The sequence below is a fragment of the Diuraphis noxia genome, unplaced genomic scaffold, assembly GCF_037042655.1.
Source record: "Diuraphis noxia isolate RWA-SAM2 unplaced genomic scaffold, SU_Dnox_SAM2 contig0004, whole genome shotgun sequence".
Lineage (NCBI taxonomy): Eukaryota > Metazoa > Arthropoda > Insecta > Hemiptera > Aphididae > Diuraphis > Diuraphis noxia.
In genome coordinates, this window is record NW_028301714.1 from 72,772,054 (window position 1) to 72,794,093 (window position 22,040).

At 30.3% G+C, this 22,040-nt stretch overlaps 3 protein-coding genes across 4 annotated transcripts in view; 2 read left to right on the forward strand and 1 right to left on the reverse strand.

Moving 5' to 3' along the window:
- Positions 1 to 22,040, reverse strand: part of LOC107172370 (uncharacterized) — an 88,575-nt gene that overhangs the window by 46,310 nt on the left and 20,225 nt on the right. The gene's annotated exons all lie outside the window — the stretch shown is intronic.
- Positions 3,580 to 4,252, forward strand: LOC107171823 (uncharacterized). Its single transcript, XM_015522078.2, has 2 exons — positions 3,580 to 3,833; positions 3,973 to 4,252. Exons 1-2 carry the CDS (start codon positions 3,709 to 3,711, stop codon positions 4,250 to 4,252), a joined length of 405 nt encoding a protein of 134 aa, XP_015377564.2. The 5' UTR covers positions 3,580 to 3,708.
- LOC149056467 (uncharacterized) lies at positions 12,501 to 13,481 on the forward strand. The gene has a single exon (XM_089227085.1). It carries the CDS (start codon positions 12,501 to 12,503, stop codon positions 13,479 to 13,481), a length of 981 nt encoding a protein of 326 aa, XP_089083211.1.

Sequence of the window (22,040 nt, forward strand, 5' to 3'; positions counted from 1 at the left end):
CTATTTTAAATCGTATTCTGTGTTTGTTTTTGAAACATTGTGTGATAGACATATTAATGGTGTGTATAATAATTAATATATACTAGATATATTAATTTAAATAAATTATGAAGAAATATAATAATACCGTGTAAAATAATTGATATATATTATATTACATATTATATTAAGCCTTAAAGAGTCTTAGTATTTTAAGAAATTTTTATATTAAATATTTCCATTTGTACAAATAAGGGGAGGAAGTTGAAGGACTTCCCTCCTCCCCCCACCAAAAAAAAAATAAAAAATTACGCCAAGTTCTTTCAAATCTAATCCTCCACATTAAATGTGTTAATAATAATGTATTGACATTTTACGCGTGTGAAACAGCAATTCACCAAAACTTCACACATAACATAATTTTAGTGTGAGTTTTAATGTCTTACTTAATAATATATATTTATAGTTTGAGTGACTGTTAATCTTGAAAATAAATTATAAATAAAAATAAATGTTAATATGGGTATTTGTTATAAGCTTTTAAATCTATTAAAACATTTAAAACACATTAAGTTAAATATCGATATTTTATTACATGAGAAAATAAAATATACAACAATTGGTTCCAAAAAGTAAAAACAAAATTAATATGTAACATTGTTAGCTATATTTAAGAATTAATATAATTCTTGTTAAAATTGAGTAAAAAATAATAGTACCTATATTGATCTGTTTGAAACTTATTTTTATAGTGATGTTTTATATTATTTCATAATGATGACATCTTTTAAATTTTACAGTTAGCAATCATTAAGCCCATCGGTGATTAAAGTCGAGGTCGATTTACGTATTTTTCTTAAGCGTTTATGTATATTAGTATATAGTATATTTATATCGGTGTATAAATGCATTATACATAAGGTACAATAAAAATAACACAATTGATAAATGTTTTGTTATTATAACATCACTTAAGATTCAGATTGTAATTTATTGATAATACCAAACAGTGTTTATTTATTAAATTTAGATAAACATTTGATATATTTTAATATTTTATAAAAGTACAAACTTAGAGAAAGGCGCAATATAAAGAAAAAACTTCGCAAAGATACTTAAAAATAGGTTTTTGTTCTCTTTAAATATAAATTTATAAAATTATTTATAAAAACAAAATAGATTGTTATACAATGAATAAAAACCAATTATATAGTATAAACTATATCTATATATACATATAATATATAGTCTGAATTTTTTCGTTTTTGATAGCTGTAATATTTCAACCAAGGACACGCAGAATGTGATTATCATTGTTTAAACAATAATAATTACAACACTCAAAACCATATAAAAAATAATATGCGATCTTGAACACTTATTTTTTATAGGGAAATTAAAGTTAAATCACAAATACATCAAACCTTTCCAATCTCACAATTCCTGGAAATCTCTCTAAAAAGCTCAAAAAGAATTGGTGCCGAAATCTTCTCAATCATTAATCTAAATATGAATAATATACATAAAAGAAAAAACGACAAGTAAGGGTAGTATTACCTAACCACCGGGACTCCTCTCATCATATATAATTAATCATGTAAAAATTTAATCACATATTTTTATTGTTCCTAAGGAAATAAATTTTAGGTACATATCATTTAAAAAAAATAAAATACTTCTAGTGTTCTAGCTGTAACCTTAAAGATCCAAAGAATAATAAATATATATTATATTATATTATATTATAATAATATATTTATTATTAGAACAGTATACTATTATAAAAATTATTATTTTATTATTCTTATCTATGATGTGTTTTTAAATCTATATTATATCATAATTACTTATATACAATATAAACGATTGACATGACAAAATTTTTAAAATAACATTTTCACAGGCCAGAAATCCATTATTTATTAGTATATTTTTATTTATCTAATATAACAACGATGATTATAGATATTATATATTACATAAAAGTTTAAATAATAACTTCAATAAACAATGTTTAGCAACTGATAATAATATGTAATAAAATATTTCCCTATTATAGTTATATATTATGATTTTTTTTTAAATAATATACATGTAAAATATGAATGAAAATATCGGTGTTGTACGATTGAGAACGTTTTACCTTTTTAGCAACACGATTGAGAACGATGTCGGCAGATCAAAGAAACAATATTTTGTACCTTAAAATCAAACGATTGAGAACGATTTTTCTAGCGACGTTGCCATTTATTGGATTTTGATGCAAATGCATCTTTTTTTGGTGTTATGAAACGTTGTTTTGTAAGTATAAAATGTACGACAATTCTTGCGATTAACAAGAGCCATTTTAGAGCCATTAACAATTTTATCATGGCTAGGCTTTTCCGCTCAAACTATTGCCGTTATATATACCTATATACCATACATATATACATAGGTACAAGTTATCGTCGATAACAACAGCTAGGCCTCGATAAGTATTACTGAATTAGTAACCAATTAGTACGTCCAGAACTAAACAAGTAACAATACTAAATACGATAACGATATGTACACTGTACGTATCTGCAAATATTCAACTGTAAATAATTATTAATATTGCCAAATTCAGTTGTTCGTGGTGGACAGTGCGGTAACAACGTGTAATAGTGTATAATAGTGTAATAGTGGTTTATAATGGAAAACTTTAAAATTATTACGTCTGAACGCGGAAAATAGCTTGTATTATTAAATAATGATAAATATTCATATGTAAGGACACGCAAAGATGGATTAATGAAATGGAAATGTTCCAATAACAGTTGTAGTGCCAGTTTATTAACAAAAATAGACAAAACTTTCCATTCGTCAAATGGTAAACATGTAAATCATGCAAGTAATAACAACGAAAAAATTGAAAGACAGATTTTGAGGGAAAATTGTAAGCGAAAAGCTGAAGAAAATACATCGACAAGACCGTTAAAAATTATTAGAACAGAGTTATTAAACAGTGACTTACCAAATATTATGAACAATGATATTACATCAGTGCGAAAGGCGATTTATGATAAAAAAAGAAAACAGTATCCAATTTATCCTACTTCTTTAAATGAAGCTATATCCCAATTAAAAAATATACAAAATAATGATTTATGTATGTTTAAAAGTGAACAATTTATTTTTGTTCCTGAAACAAATGACTTCGTTTGTATAACAACTAGCCAAAATTTAAATTTTATGTCGAAACAAACCGATTTTTTTGGAGACGGTACATACGATTTTGCACCAAAATTTTTCTTACAACTATATACATTACACACATACGTGAATGGTTTTTACGTGCCTGTTGTTTATTTTTTTTTACCAAACAAAACAAAACAAATTTACATTATAATGTGGAAGTATCTTTTGCAAATATGTCCGGCTCTAAACGTTAAAAAGCTGCATCTCGACTTCGAAATTGGTGCTCACGAAGCAGTCAAAGAAATTTTTCCCAATGTCATTATCGAAACTTGCCGTTTTCATATAGCCCAAGCTTGATGGAGAAAGGTAAGAAATACGATAATTTTGGATTTTCACTCTAATTAGTAACATTCATATTTTATATTATCTGTATGACAGATAAACGGAGAATCAAAGTTGAGAAGTGCATACAAAGACAACAATGACGAATTAGGTCAATGGCTTAAATTATTTTTTGGTTTGCCTTTTCTACTTCCCACTGATGTCGATGATGCGTTTACAAAACTTATGGCAATATGTCCAGACTTAGAAGTTGGGAGTTTATTTTCAGACTACGTGTTAAACACATACATTGAAGATGATTCGCTATTTCCTCCTATTCTTTGGGCTCAAGTACCGTCATTAAACCCAAGGTACTTAATAATATAATAATAATAATATATATAATAATATATATAATAATAATAATGTATTCTATAGTTATTTGTAATTATATTTATCTGCTTTTATTTAGTCTGCATGTTTAAAGTAATTTATTATTTTATTTTTAAGAACCACCAATGGAGCAGAAAGTTTTCACAGAACTTATAATGGACAATTTTACAGCACACATCCTCCTACACATGCAGTAATTTCTGTTTTAAAGGAGAACCAAACACAAACCGTGGCAATAATCAACTCCATTGAAAATAATATTACAAAAACCATGGCCAGCAAAGATTATAATCGTATTGTTTCAACAATTAATTTATATAAAGAGTTTGAACAAAATAAGGACATTATAAGGTATTTACAATTAACCGGAAATAAGTACTTAGGAAAAAAATATTGATTTTTTAAATTATTAATCCTAAGCTGACAAATAAAATATATAAATATATTGTAAATAAATTTTAATTTTTTAAATTTTTATCTTAAGCTGACAAATATGTTGTATATAAATATAATTTTTTTTACTTTTAATCTTAAAAAATGGATATCTTATATATATTGTATATTGTATTTTTATTTTTAATTAATGTGGCAACGTTGCATAAAAGTGAGCAGGTAAGAACGTTCTCAATCGTGCTATTAAAAAAGGTACGGCCGATAAGGACCGTTCTCAATCGTGTTCTACCCGAAAATATATATGTAAGAGGTTTATCAATGGATATTATTATATATTATTATAAACGTACCGTTATGCAACGCATACATTATATGTAGGTCGTATCTCGATGGATGATTTTCTGAGATATAAAAATTAAAGCAGGTATTGAGGTAATTCTGAGAACATTACAAAGGACAAAGGACAGTGCCAAAACATAGAGGAAATGGATAACTAAAGTTTAAAGGGTTGTAATAGATTAACTTTCTTCCTCCACACGACGAAAAATTATAAAGCAAACTTCATGTATATAGACGTGCTTAAAAAAAAATAAATGAAATATAGAAATACATAGAAATACATTAGCGGTAAAATTAACTCTGATAAACTCGGAAATACCTAATACATTAACTGAAGAAACTTAACATGAAATAAAAGCGCAACTATAGGACCAATTATTTTGTAGGGGGAGAGGGGATTTAATCTTTATTCGTGGTTGTGAACATTTCCCCTTCAACCTTCTACTAAAGTGGTATATTTTCAAATGGCATAAAATAAATATAAGTTTCCATAAATATTTATAAATTATAATATTTATCCAGTAAGCAGATTCGAAAGACTCTCATTTTTCCTTCAATCACGTATTTATTAAAATCCTAATTGCTGAAATATTTAAATATATCTCTATTTAAGGGACATATTTTCAATATTGCAAAATCAACGAAATAATGTTCAGTAAAAAAGGATGATTCTCATTTGAAAATAAAAAAAATCAGTATCGTCATAGTGTCCACTTAAACGCTACAACAATATATCTCAGCCTTATCCAAATTAGAGAAACAGTTTTGCAACATACTCTTACTTAACCAGTTGTATCTCACCTTATGGAAGAAAACATTGTTCATGCCTAATTAATATATATTTGGAGGGAGGCTATTACGGAAATAACAAACAATATTATAATATATCTGGTAAGATTATGATGATATAATATCATCGCAAATTCGTATCTATACCTATATATTGAATAAAATTTTAAAAAGCATTGATCAATATTGACAATATTATTTCATAAGAAATCTAACACATTTACAATAATATATTTTTTACCACCGAGTCGTAAACCATGTATTTATTAATAATACAGTCACTCGATAATTCGAAAAACTCCATAAATCAAATTAAATGCTTATAGTCCCCTAATAAAACCTCTATAATTAGATGAAAATACATTTAATCCGGACACCTCGATAATTCAAATGTCTGTCGGTGGACACAATCCACGATTCGAATTTGTTTTTCCAGAATCTCTATAATTCGAATTTCCCTAAACGTAATGTATCTTCATATGTATAAAGATTATATACAATCTGTTTGATGTACTCGTAATGAAACTAAAATAACGATGGCGATTAAAATATATCATCCTACAATTCGTACTTAACTTATCTACCTAATCTAGACTTTAATCGTACCATTTTTCACAATAAATCTGTGTAATAGGTAAACAATTGTTGAAATCGTATAAAACGTAGGTAGTCAGTCGGAATATGGGTTCCATAAAGTATAAGTGTTTGTCTATCGGTGACAAAAAAAAGTGCTCACTGCAGTTGAAGCAGGTGAAAAATAACATACAATTTTTTACCTCTCTTTAATTCGAATGAATTCCTTTTCCCCTGATTATTCGAACAGTCAATTAATCGTAAACCTCTAAAATCGAATTTTTAGCTAGATTCCCTAAATCTCGAATTATCGAATGACTATTGTAATAATATAATATTATTATTAATAATTATACTATAATATCCATTGCGGAATATTTTGTACATTTGTCTTGAAATCCCATACCTATGAATGTGTCAAATGTGATGAATAAACGCTTCAAGTTCTTGAATTGAATTACTCGAAAACCAACCGTGGTGTGAATACCGTACCTATTATATAACAATATAGCAATATTATATAACAATAAAGAGTTCTGAAAGAAAGAAACATATCCTTGAAAATGATTTGATAAAAACTATAGATTTCGTTGTTTACATCCAATGCACAGCTTTATAATTTTCAAATAATGCACTTAAAAGGGACAAATACATTTTTTTTTATTGTTGATTAATAGTTAAAATACGCAAAAATGGTGACAAGTTTTCAAATGGCAATTATATGGACGACGAAAATAATGTGGTTACTAACTATATCCAGTGTCTAAGTGTTTTGAAAATCAGGGAAAATTATTGTTATTATATTATTAACAGTTTGTAGCAGTTCGACACTCTTCACATGCACAACTTGAGTTCACCTAGCACTTTAGGCAAGGTCACCAACATCCAACCACAATTTGATATAATATAGTTTGATGTTAGTAACGTAAGGAACAAGTGAGAATAATACTAATATTCACAACACACACAGTGGTGTATTTTCACATTTTTCTGGGGGAGGGGGGGGTTGTCTCAGTTTATACTTAATTAATATAAACTATGATATCTTGTATTAGTACTACCTTTTTATGGAGGAAGTTGAACTAAATATATAATCATATAGTCGTGTGTAATAATTGTAATATTATATATATATTGTATTTAGCACTAATACATATGAAGTATTGTTGTAAAATAAATTCCAGTCGTCTCATTTTTTTGCAAACTCCTCTATCACTTTATTAACAGTAATTTCAACTTCCCGGCGAATGTTTAACATAGCCAATCAATTTAGTTAACAATTTATGTGAGAAGTTTAGTTTTTTTTTAAGAAGAAGTTCTGGGGAGGTCCAGGACCCACACTCCCGTAAATACGCCACTGAGCACACATAAGGTAAAGAAAAAAATGTTATATATTTGATTTAGTGCCAGAAGTCTAAATAGGCATGAAACTCGGACAAAAGAGAAAAGCAAATATAATAAATAAAACCGAATGGGTATCCTCGGACGGCTCCTTTGGAAGGTTACCGGAAATAATAGGCAACAATACGTTAGGGATGTAAAAAAAAAAAACGAGAATCCAGCCACGGTTTACGGGAAATAAATTAATTTAAAAATACATTACCGACCATAAACATACTGAGCTCCACGTATGCTGCTCGATGACGCAACGGCTAAAGAGGGCTCTACTCCTCTATCTCTATGTCATTTTAATGGCGTATAAAAATAGTATCGTCGACGGCCAGATTAATCAGCTGCAAACCCACAAAAAAAAAAAAACGAACGGATGACGGAGACCGTGAGAGCTAAAGAGAGAGTGCGAGTTGTGAAGATTATTTTAATTAATTGGCTGATATTCATGTTCATGGTATCAGTTGAGTGCGGCCTGGACCAAGAAGACAACAGAGCGGGGAGAGTGTGCATTCGCCATACAATATAGCAGGTGTCATCGTATATCGGTGGAGTTGAAGTCACAGGACAAGAATAACGCTATTGCACGTACACTATAACTATAGTTTTATAATTATATTATGCGTTAAAAACAGTTCAACCAATATTCTGGTCATCACAAGTTTGAAGTAACGACTAGTAAAGTGTAAGCTATAGCTACTTTCTGATCAAATAATAAAAAGTTGCAAAACATGTTACATATACCTAAATGGACGATTGTATTAGTAATTAATATTTATTTTTGTTATATTATAAACTCTAATTTGAGATATATTAAAAGCTAAGTGAAATCCAAACACAGTTTGAGTATTGAGGTAGGTAAGCTGTAGTCTTTAATATTGATTTATTTTTATATAAATAACATAGAATTCCCGCTCAGCGTTGCCCGTGCCAAAGATTAGTTTTTCTCATAAAAATATTTGTAAAAATATATATGCCAAATTTCTACTAATTTTAACAGTTTTATTAAAGGAATAAATGTGTGAGCACTATACTATACACTGCATAAAGAGGTTGAAAATATTATATTTTAATTTTTAGCACTCTCCAAGTATCAAGGCATCTAACCTAACCTAACCTAACCTTACCTATAACATTTTAAAGAAAACGAACCGGTAGTTTTTAAGTTTAGCTACTCATCCTAGCTAGAGTAGCCCGTTTAAAAGAAATGTTTTTGTATAATCAATATATTTGTAAAAAATATACATACTATATTTTTACTACCTAATTACAAAAGGCAGTATAATATAATATGTAACAAAAATAAAAATTATTTTTTCGTCAGCTGAAAATATATTCATGATTCATGTGAGAGTTACCCTTTAACTACCTATAGAAAATTAAATCATAAGCACCTTCTAAGTCTCAGAAAATTTGATTCTACTAACTTTGGATTAACCAATGCGAATAAAAAAAGATTGACAAGTAAATAACGATCTGATGTGTAGTATTCGTCTAGTATTGTAATGAATGAGGAATGATGAGGATATGTTATATTTGTATTCAATAATAAATCATTGCACACGAAAAACGATTCTACCGTTGTGTCATCTTAGCATACTTGTATAAATAACCAAATTTAATAATTAAAAAAAAATCATTAAAAAAAACCGAAAATATCACACAAGCGTACCTACATTTCCGGTGATTTTTTTTTATAATTTTAAAGTTACCTTTTGGGAATCCTCTACTCAAATTTCTGATTTTATCTATAAAAACAAAAACTTCCATATAAACTACTAACAAAAAATTATTTAGAAAATTAGAAAAATTTCTCATGGATATACAATACATATCACACAAAAAGTCAAAATAGTTTGAAAATTTTACCATCTTTGAGAAATGCTATTATAAATATTTGGTAAAATTTCAAATGTCTACCGTAGTTTGCTAGTTTTTGAATTATAACAAAATATCAAAAACCGATCTATAGAAATTCATTAATGTATACCGGTGAAAATCAAATATTATAAAACTATTGTTACACTAAAACAATAAACCAATATTCAAACAAAAATTGGTTTTGAGTAAAAATTATTATTTTTTCACATTTTTATTGACGAAATTTCTATCTCCCGAATGCACCTACTATATTCACTTTTATCAGTGCCTATCAGAAAAGACATTGATGTCGAAAATCAGGGCATTTTACTATCTCAAATATTGATGTAAAAAAAAAAAATAAATGACATTGTTAATACAATACATTCATTCTATACGCTTATACCTAATCTATTATAGATAGTCTCCAAATATCAAAATTATAAATAAAATATAAATTATATCATAATAAAATTTTATATGATATCTGGCAACCATTTAAATAGAAAAACTCAAAATAATACTCATTAGTCATTTCTACTGTTGCTATGTTATAATATGTAATCATTGACAACCATTCATTAACAAAGAACAATTTATAGAAAAATTCCATTGAAAAAGGCTTTATAGTTTTCCCAAATTTTCCAATTTTCCGTGGAATTTTTTCAATTTTTCTTATCGTAAAACACACATTAAGAATATTTCAAATATTTTTTAAAAATGAACCAAATCGGTCCAACCATTCTTGATTGAAGCGGTTACCAACGGACAACTTTTCATTTTTACCATATAGATAATACCTGGTTATTTACACATAATAATAAATCCACAACGTTTACGATTTTTTTTGGAACAAATAAAGATTTTTATTATTTACTTACATATTATTCCTGATTAACGAAAAGAATGCTATAAGGTAGTTAGTTCATAAGAAATTTCTGATGATATATACTAAGATACGATGTGATTGATGAATTCAAAGCTTTAGTTCCGGGTCAAAGCTCTTATGCTTATATCGATCTGCATAATCTATTCAACTTGATAGGAATAGGTACATTTAAAAATGTTTGAAATCAGTATTTTTTAATCTCAAAAAGCAACTCGATTTTTAAAATAAATATCCTTAACAAGTATCACATACTCGTATAATTATAGAACACTTTTTAATACTGCATTCTAGCATCGTCTATATGATGTATATATAGGTACATATCGTAATATTTTTATGTTACAATAACCACGATTTGGAGCATTTCGATCTTAATACTCAAAACATCCGCTGAACGCTTAAGTTTGCATTTCTCGTATGGACGCCTATTAACGCATCGTATAGTATAACAGTATAACATAATGAATCTATTCTGTGCAATAATATAACATACCTATACCTATAAGGTATGCAAAAACATATATGCAAATTTATATAATTAGACTCAGACTTTAAACTGTGGTTGGTCGCGCCTCCACCGCCGTTGTGAATCAGACACTGTATGATATATATCATAACATTATAATAACAACATGTAAGACAGAACATATTAATAATATTATATATCTTGTAATGGAACTTGCGAAAGAATCCGGTTTTTGGCATGAGCGCCAAGTAGAGAACTCGCGTAAGCAGTTTTGAACAACTTATGGGTGGCAAAACGGCCTTCAACAATTCGATTACACATTAACATTTCATTATATTATATATACAGAGACAGTGCGTACACCTATGTATAAGCTTGTGTGTGAGTGCGTAAAGAGGACATAAGAGAGAGAAAAATATATATAAATAAAGAAAACGGAATCATTCTCAATATTATGTTTTTTGCCGACGGATCCTGGAGAACGTTGAACCTGTCATATAGGTATTATAATACCATATAATTTATACTCGTATATATAGTACCTATATTGTGTATATTATGTTAAAACACATGACTATAATACACCAGATACATATAAAGACAATAGATGACGATACGTATTATTATTAATTATTGTTACCTTTCCTAGTGTATAGATAAGTTCTAAGAGCCAAGTTAGGCCGTAAGTAAACCTATTCACGATAAGTATTACCTACGCTTGAAGTTTGTACGAATTACAAGTGTCGTGTGAGTTTTTCCACCGTTAGTTCAAGCCAACTGGTAGAGAACAATTCCGAATATTTTCGGAATAGTGAAAATTTTAATATTTTTGAATATAAATATAAAAACTGCTCGATTTCTCAAATTTTATAATCATATACAAGATTCGGCTATTTCCGCAAGAATTGTGAGTAACATTGCTATTTAATTCTTCTGCTCTCGTTATTATAATTTGTAATTTACAATACATATAAAATATAAATGTATTATATCATTACAATTTAAAAGTAAGCAGTAGGTACTTAAAAGTTACGAGAACTAGTGTTGAATTATAATAGAAATAATAGAAATGTAATATGTAACCAAATATAATTTTAATCCTAAAGAAAATTAATCATTGAGCTACCCTACTTATTTTAACTACCTAGGTACAAAGATAGAAAAAAAAACCCAAAAACACTCTTTAAGTCTCAAGGGATCTATTGGTAAAATTTTTTATTGAAAACGATAAAGTAGCTTTTGAGTCCATTAACTTTGGATAAACCCCATGAGGGTTGAAAATTTAGTAACTAAATATCAAAATTATAAATTAAAATTATTATATCCGATCAATTATAGGTATTACATATTATGTGACAACCGTTTACACAGAAAAAATACTGATTTCTGCTATTACTATATTATAATAATTAATATGTAATATGGCAATAGACCATATTTGAGCAAACAAAAAAATAAAATTTATTGAAAAATCCCATTGAAAAGGCCTTTAATTTTTTTCCAAATTTTCCATTTTTCTTTCCGTAAAAACCTAATTCAGAATATTACGAACATTTAAAAAAAAATTTGCCTAATCGATCAAACCGTTTTCAATTGATGTGGTTATAAACAAGACAGCTTTTCATTTTTTTGATATATAGGTAAAATTAAAATAATAATTTGAAAATGGATCAATATTTTCAGTCATACCTTATAAATTGAGGTGTATACTGTACAGTATGTTAAAGTCTGTTATAGTATGTATAGTATGTTAAAGATTTTTCTATTTTTTGATAATTATTATTATTATTATTATTATTATTATTATTATTGTTATAAAATTATAGTATTAATATAATTTATTTATAATTTATATATATATAGAATTTATTTTCTGAAAAAAAGTGGAACATAAAATATAAAATTCCTAAACTAAGAAAACCATTAGGACTAAGACTTCAGCTAGAGATGATGGAAATTAATATCGTAGCCAGTGAAATTTGTCAACGTGAAAACTGCCTGATACCTACTTGGAAACAACCAAATTATCGTGTTGATACAAGCCTAACAGTTCACTCGAAAAAAGAAACCTCAAATATTATCTACAATAATTTATTCAACGAAATTATACATAGTTCCAGTACCAGTACTCAGATCTACACCGATGCTTCTAAAACTGAAATGGGAATAGGACTTGCAATAGACCACCTCAACGAAACCAAGCAGTTCAAACTTAACATGTACAACAGCATTTATACAGCAGAATATCTGGCCTTATATAAAGGAGTCCAATTAGCTCTACAGATTCAAGATACCAAAATTGATATATGTTCCGACTCACTTAGTGCCTTAGCTAATCTGCAATCAATAATACTTTCAGAGCCATTGGCTATACTAATTAGCAACCTTCTTTCAAAATCAAGCAAAGATATTCAATTCGTATGGATCCCTGGTCATTGCGACATAAAGGGAAATGAAAAGGCAGATGAAGCAGCTAGAAATGCAATTATGAGTCCAAACAGTGAATTAATCCCCTTTTCCTCACTTGTTGACATAAAGAGGAATATAAATAAATACTGCGTTGAATGGTGGAACACAAAATGGCACAACACCACGGAAAACAAACTTAGAGAAATTAAACACTCTGTCGAACTCTGGCCAAAATACACCGACCTAAATAGGAAAAATGAGGTAATTCTTAATCGCTTAAGAATCGGCCATACCAAATTCACACACGGACATCTCATGGCTAAAACAGATCCACCCCTATGCCCTACATGCAACATCAACTACTCTATCAAACACATCATTGTCCACTGCCCAAACTTTAATACAGCCAGAAGAGACTTCAACATCTCTGACAACCTGTATGATGCTATTGGTCCTTTTTCTAACTGGCGAAACACAATTTTATACCTTAAAGAAATTGAATTGTATAACAGCATATAATAAGTTTGTTTATTTGTAATACTTGTTTTTAATTGTATATAATCGAATTGTCCAATAACTTATAATACCGTAAAATGTAGAACCTAAAATGTAAAATGTAAAAATGTAATAATAGTAAAGCTAATAACCTTGCAGTTGATGCTTAAACAATAAAAAAAAAAAAAAAAAAAAAATATATAAAATTAAATTACTGAAATTTTGACAGTATACAATGTTGTTGTCATATGAAGGAAAAAAACGATGTCTTAGTATCAAATTAAATTAATGCGATTTCCTACAAAATTTAATAAAATTCAAAAATATATCTCTAATCATAAGGAAGTAAATCATAATTCCAAGTCTGATTATCAAATACGATACATCCAACAATGCAAAATCGAGTTATATGCGAGCTGTAGGCCAACAACGAATTTGTTTCCTGGGATAGTTAAAAGTTATCAGTGATAATTTATCACGTCATATTCACTTATTCTATGTAAATTATAGGTGGATTATATAATAGGTTAATCCAGAACTTATCGCACTAAAAAATAAAAAAAACATTAAAATATTCAATTATATAGCTATGCTCCAAAATTGCATTGTAATTTACAATACAACTATTTAAGATATATGCATTCTCAATAATGAAGAAAATATTTGTAAAAATACAAATTGGTGATATTGTTCAGACATGAAAAAAATCTATTTTCCATAAAAACTAGTTACCATACAACGTTTTAAAACAATGAGAATTATAAAATAATAATTTAATACAACTAAATTGAAAAAAGTATTTTCTATACGGTCAAATCAAAACTTTATATTTAAAACCTGGTTGTGCTGATCATATCTATAATGTTTTTATTCAATCAATAAAAGTTTAAATTATTTAATTTTGACTGTTTAAACAAGAATAATGCGGTTAAATTTTAACAAAATCTACACCTAGTATGATTTCACTTAACAAAATCCTAAAAATATTCAAAAATAACCAAAACTAAAATACTTTAAATAAAATTTTGACATTCCTTGTACTAGTTTATTTACTTTAAAACGTATTTGTATATGCTCCGCTATTTATTACTACATCCAATGCGAATATTTAATTGAATAAACATGTCCATAACACTGAACTAATAGTATATAATATTTATATGTACACTATACGCGGTAATGCACTTATACACGAAGCTCTTATAGTTGTAGTCGATTTACATTAACCATGAGTATTTCTTTTACGTGTTTAGGTATTAAGTATAATATTGTGTAAAGATTTAAAATTATAAGTATTTCGTATTAAAATAAAAAATTTAAAGTTGAATTTATATTGTGTGAGTAATTACATAATATGTATTCCTAATATAGTACAATTAATGTGCAATTCAATAATTATTGACAAAATGTATCTAATAATGGTTTATAGCATAAATAAATTATTTTATAAAGATTAAATCAATTTTTTTTTCACAACTATGAAAATTTTCTTACAATGTTTAATCTTTTTAATAAATATAGATTATTTCATATTTGTTATAAGTGTACATTTTCTTTTTAAATGCCTACATTGACCTAACCAGTAACTAATTTATAATTAACGGTAACAAAATATGTTTTTCTGCAATAATTTAAGCGATATAATAATATATAGGTACGCTCAAAAAATTCCTATTATTACATTACATATTATTTAGCCCTACATAGGTTAGATACTTAGATTGTTACAATTAATTACTAGAATAGCTAATAATAATCAGAACAAAATATTAAATTAAGCTGCCATTATTCATATTAAAGTTGACATTATAATAGAAAAAAAGAGTGTATGATGACATGATGTGTATTATGTATTTATGTAATACAATTATAAATATACTACTATACATCATATTATATTATAGTAGGTACATAAATATAATTATTGCTATGAATAATAACTTTTGTTTCAGTTTAGTAAAATGTTTTTTAGGTAAATTATTATGCTTGTAATACACAGGAATGTAATAAGTTGATAATACATTTTATTGCCATTACATTAAAAACATAAATATAACAATAATATGCTAATTTAAATGTCTTATAAAAAATAAATCCACCATTTTCATTTATGTACTTAGGTTATTATACTAGATTTCTTACTATTAAGTAGGTATAATGTAGGTACTTAATACGCACAAAACAAATATAGTACCTAAGAACTATTGGTATATTCAAACAATAAATCTTAATACAGTACGTGTCTAACAGCCGACCGTGTAGCACGTGTTTTCTTTACGCGAGTGCGCATTTATAAGCTCCCGATAGCACATCACCGCTGGATACACGTATACGGGTAATATAATCATATTATGTAACGTCCCTCCTTATCGCATAATGAGCAACGTTAATAAGACGGGCAGACCGTCATTATCGTCGGTCATTAAACCGATATCGAATAGACCTAGTATTAAAACCAATGCAACACAAATAACTAAATCTACAAATGCACACTCTCCACAAACCACTCTACCTAGTCGTTCAAAGATACCCAAAACCCCTACTTCCACCACCTCACCTCACACTCATATTTCGACCGCACCAGCATTTCTGCCATCAACGTCCACCGCGTCCAGCGATATCAACAAACAAGTAATAACTACCAACATCACAACACATAACACAAATCGTAATTATGCGTCCGCGACATCTAATGAAAACTCTCCTAGTAGAGAACAAGCTCTCGTGTTTAATTCTATAGACGGCATACCTCAAAGAGAATACATTGTCGCCATAGGTAAAATAATCTCGCCAAAGAACATAGTTTTTGTTTCCCGCATATCGAATAACCGTTTTTGCATTTTTCTCTCAAGCAAGCAAATACTCGACTCACTCTTAGAAGCCACTCAAACTATTACAATAAATGAACAGATAATACAAATACGCAGACTCATAAACCCAGCCAAGAGGATTGTCATTTCTAATGTCTGCCCCTCTATTCCCAACCACGTCATACTCGATGCGCTTAAAAATATCAATGTTATCCCCGTATCCGAAATTGCATACCTCAAAGCAGGTATCAACATTGAGGGATATGAACACATATTAAGCTTCCGCCGCCAAATCTTTATCAAACACGAAGACTTTCCAAACCTCCCCGGATCTCTACCATTACTCCATAATCAAACCGAATATAGAGTATTCTTTACTGACGATAGAATCACTTGCTTTTTATGCAAATCCACTGGACACACCTCCAATAATTGCAAGAAAATTAATGCCAATCCCCAAACCACAACTTCACCCATACAACCTGAACCTGTGGAAGAACCTTCCTTGGAAGAATCTAGCTTATATCCTCATACAAGCACAAGCACTCCAGAAATGAATTTATCCTCCCCACCCCCCCAAAAAAATCCTATTACTCCACACATGCCCCTTCAAAAAATGGAAGGAATCTCAGAAGACCATCAAACCAACAAAACCCACCAATCCTCCTCCCACAACCAGTCCGAAATAACCGAGATAAATTTCAATGCAATTTGCGAACCACATAAAAGACCGTTGTCCGATAATTCATCTCTAACAATACCTGACTCTCCGCCTAAGGTAAACTTAAGCACCGACAGAAGCAGGAATAGTTCAAAAAAAGCTAAAGTAGATAGATCCCGCTCTAATTCTTCATCTAAAACAGCCGACAAAATATCCTATGGGCTTAAACCAGCAGAGGACATCTTCTCCAATCATTCACTCATTTCGCTTCAACAATTCAAATACGTACTGGAAAATTATACCAACAAAAATCTTAATATTCACAATATCTGTAAAGACATAAACTCGGATATTACTTCGCTTATGCTCCTGATCGATGCAATACGACCTAAAATCACTGAACGTACCACCAAAGCTCAACTCACCAGACTGGCGAACTTTTTATTTCAAGCGCTACCTCCACCTCAAGACAATTAACCTCCTTCACAACCCCAATCAGCTCACTCTTAGTACTTACCACCACTCCTCACATAGTTTACTGGACACCACCTATCAAAACAAGAGCAAAATCTTATCTTTAAAACAATTAACATGTCAGCTAACATTATACAATGGAACATAAACGGGTTCTACAGCAAATTAGAAGAACTCCAACTAATAATCAAAGACCATACCCCCACAATTATATGTCTACAAGAAACTAATTTTAATACCAAAAGCAATCCTGCACTTCTCCACTTCAACATTTTCAAAAAAAACAGAAATGTATGCAATAGATCGAGCGGAGGAGTCGCTATTCTGGTCAACCACAATTTTCCCTCCGAAGAAATTACACTCCACACTGACTTAGAAGCCATAGCACTCTCAATCACACTTCCTCACATGACCTTAACTTTGTGTAACATTTACATACCCAACCAAAAAGATTTTACACTCTACGATATAGAGCATATCATCCAACAACTACCCAACACGTTTATAATTGTGGGCGACTTCAACAGCCACAGCGAAACCTGGGGTTCGTACAAAACCGACTACAGAGGTAGAATAATCGAAGAGCTACTCTCAAACGACAGTCTTATTATACTAAACAATGGCCAACCCACCAGAATAAATCCTTCAAATGGACATCCGTCAGCCATAGATCTATCCATCACAAACGCGTCCCTATCCCACAAACTAGAATGGAACACCCTCCCCGATATATATAGCAGCGATCATATACCTATAGAAATATTGATCACGCTTCCGCTTGACAATTCACGCCTTAATTACCCCCCCATGTGGAAAATTAAAAACGCCAACTGGAATCTATTCTCATCTACCTTGGAGGCAAATACTCCCTCTTTACCTACTCCTTCCAGAACAAGCATCACCACTGATGTAGCAAACTTTACCACCCTTATTCAAGACACTGCTAAAATCTCCATAGGTGAATCTTTAAATAAGACTACACATAGACCCAGAGTACCATGGTGGAACGATGACATCAAAAAATCCATCCAAATCAAAAACAAAGCACTAAAAACATTTCAAACTTCCAAGACCCAAGAAGACTTTATCGCCCTCAAAAGATGCAAAGCACGTACCAGATTCCTCGTTAAAAACAGCAAGGCTTCAAGTTGGAAAAACTTCGTGTCCAGCATACATAACCAAACGGACTCTTCCATTGTTTGGAAAAAAATTAAATCCATAAAAGGGACCAATAGATCTAACGTTATAAATCTACTTATTGACTCAAAACTCTCCACATCACCTTATGACGTAGCCAATTCTCTGGGACGTATATTCCATGAAAATTCTTGCAATGCTAACTATGACCAAGATTTCTTATACTACTCGCAATGTTATGCCAACCCAGTCAACACAGTAGATCCTCTCGACCCCCAGCAATCCCTACTAAACTCTCCACTGAAGATCGAGGAACTTGAAGACGCTCTCCACAACTGTAAAAGTAAATCCCCTGGCCCTGATGGGATTCCCTACTCCTTCATCAAAAACTTCCCCAAAAACACCTTAAATCACCTCTTAGCCATCTATAACTTAATTTGGGATAGTAACGTCTTCCCTGAATCTTGGAAACATGGTTATGTCATCCCCATACTCAAGCCTAACAAAAATAAATTCTTAGCAGAAAGCTACCGCCCCATTTGTCTACTTAACACCTTATGTAAGTTACTCGAAAAAATAGTCAATCGTCGACTTATATGGTTTATTGAAAACCTCAACTTTCTCACCTCCGAACAAAATGGATTCCGATGTAATAGAAGTACAATGAACAACCTTCTAACCATTAAAAATGAACTTCACTCTTCCTTAAACAACAAACAAAACCTGGGAATGATCAGCTTTGATATAGTCAAAGCATATGACACGGCGTGGAGACCCAGAATATTAAACAAACTCAATAAAATTATTGCCAAAGGATACATGCTAGATTTCATCTCGAATTTCCTCAACCACCGCACCTTTCAAGTAAAAACCTCCAACACGCTTTCAGACACCTTTCTCCAAGAAAGTGGGGTTCCACAGGGGTCCACTATCTCCGTAACTCTTTTTCTGATCGCTATCAACGACATATCAGAAGGAATATCACGCCCAAACATACCTCTATTATTCGCAGACGACTTCACTATTCTTTGCCACAGTACAAACGTTAATTCTATTCAATCGATACTTCAAGATTCCACGAACAAACTCACATCCTGGTCGAAAACTTCCGGCTTCCGATTTTCCCCGGAAAAAACCAACCTTATAGTTTTCAGCCATAACAGAAATAAGAAGAAAATACACATTAACATCGGAAACCAAGTCGTAGAAAACCAACCCAATGTTAAAATACTGGGCATCATTTTTGATCATAAAGCTTCATGGATCCCTCATATTCTTAATCTCAAGAACATTACCACGCCAAGATTGAACATCATAAAAACTCTAGCTCATACCTCATGGGGAGCCAAATCTCAAACCCTCCTTAAAATACACAAAGCATTCATACTATCGAAACTTGATTACGGCGCTCCAATCTTCTCATCAGCGAAACACACCAAACTTAAAATACTGGAGACTATCCACAACTCGGGAATCCGACTCTCCATTGGAGCCTTCCGTTCTAGCCCCATCAAAAGCATCTTAAACATTGCTGGAATTCCATCCTTAGAAGTACGCTGGAGAGAACAAACCCACAAATTAGCAGCAAGAATATCAAGATCCCCCCAAAATCAAATTCACCACCCTAAATATACATTCAATCACACTTATATAAAATACGACCTCGAAAATATAATCCCATATGAAAAATCCCTATGCCCCCCATGGCAGTTCAGCATGAATATTAACATTGACCTACATCAATTCCCTAAAAACTCAACCTGTCCCCACATTTTCAAGAATGCTTTCAGAGACTTTTGCTCACGCGCCCACCCACAAACCCATATATATACAGATGCCTCCATCATCGAAGGACGAGTCGGGATGGCTATCATATGCGATGAAACTACATTACAATGGAAACTCTCAGACAAATGCTCTATTTATACAGCAGAAGCCCTGGCGATTCTTAAAGCTATCGAGTTCACCATATCTGAAATAAACGACAACAATATTACAATATTTAGTGACTCCCTCTCAGCTCTTACCAGCCTCCAAAATCTGTATTCCCCTTCTGATATCGTTAGAAAAATTCAAAACACCCACTACATAGCAAAACAACAGGACAAAAAACATCACATACTCTTGGATTCCTGGCCACTGTAACATAGACGGCAACGAACTTGCAGACACAGCCGCCAAACTCGCTCACACTTCCCCAAATTCTATCAACCTACCCATTTTCTCTCTCAGCGACATAAAGAGGGTCATCGAAAATGATACATTACTTCAGCGTCAAAAGGAATGGAATGAAATGTCAACCAAACTGAACGAAATCAAGAGATCCGCCTTACCGTATCCTTCTCCAGATAACATCTCAAGAAAACACGAGACCTCTATAAACCGTCTCAGAATTGGCCACACACACCTTACACACTCCCACTTAATGAAGAAGGAAGACCCCCCAGTTTGCACATGTTGCGGAACACTACTTACTGTAAAACATATCTTAACCGAATGCAGAATATATGACAAAGAAAGAAGGCTATATCAAATATCCAACCACCTTGCTGAAGCACTCAACCCGGACCCCAACAATATACACAAGATCATACTATTTCTCAGACAAACGAATCTTATAAACAAACTGTAAATTGTAAATAATACTATTCACTTAACTCCTAATTACTACTACTTTGTCTTGTTTTAAATACTAAATCACTTTGTATATCTTTTTAAATATTAATGTAATATGTAAATATACTAATATATAATGTACTGTTACATCCAATGGCCATAGACGCCGCGGATAGTTGTTTAATAAAAAAAAAAAAAAAAAAAAAAAAAATCTTAATAGGTACTTAATAAAATTATCAACGGTCAACATGTATTAAAAATTAAAATTAAAAATATTTATTTATTTGATACATAGTAAATCAACTTAACAAGATAATTATTAATATTTTAATGTGTGAATTCATTTAAATTAAGTAACTACTATAACTAGGCCACTAGGGAAGATTTGGTGAAGGGGGGCTTAAGTTTCCAAAAAATACTACTATAGCAAAATATTTAGAAAAAATAATGACCAAAATTGTACTGAATAAAAATGATTTAAAAAGTACTTTGCTCCCAATTGTCTAATATTACTCAATACCTTTAATTATAAATACCTGTTGTACATTCTACAGCTGATATTACATGTTTCAGTTACAAATAAAGACTCATACATTTTAAGTGGGTTTTATAATTCATTGTTCAATTAATAAATAAATTGTAAAAATATATCACATAACTATATACCGATTAATTAGATATAATTGAATTCCAGATTTAATCAGGAAACCGAATAACAGTTTGTTCACGTATACATAATACATTAATCAAGCGGTTCCCAACCTGTGCACCGCGGTGCCAACAATAAAATTATAATTTATTAATAATATGTTCAATAAAATTATTTAAATCAGTTATGAATGAAAATTAGTGTTTATTTTTATCACTTTTCTCGTGATATTCACA

Excerpts from the sequence above, each read along its gene's own strand:
- LOC107171823 (XM_015522078.2), top strand. The coding sequence starts at position 3,709 with ATGGCAATATGTCCAGACTTAGAAGTTGGGAGTTTATTTTCAGACTAC. Across the intron at positions 3,834-3,972 it reads GTACCGTCATTAAACCCAAG|AACCACCAATGGAGCAGAAA; the intron begins GTACTTAATAAT and ends TTTATTTTTAAG.
- LOC149056467 (XM_089227085.1), top strand. The coding sequence starts at position 12,501 with ATGATGGAAATTAATATCGTAGCCAGTGAAATTTGTCAACGTGAAAAC.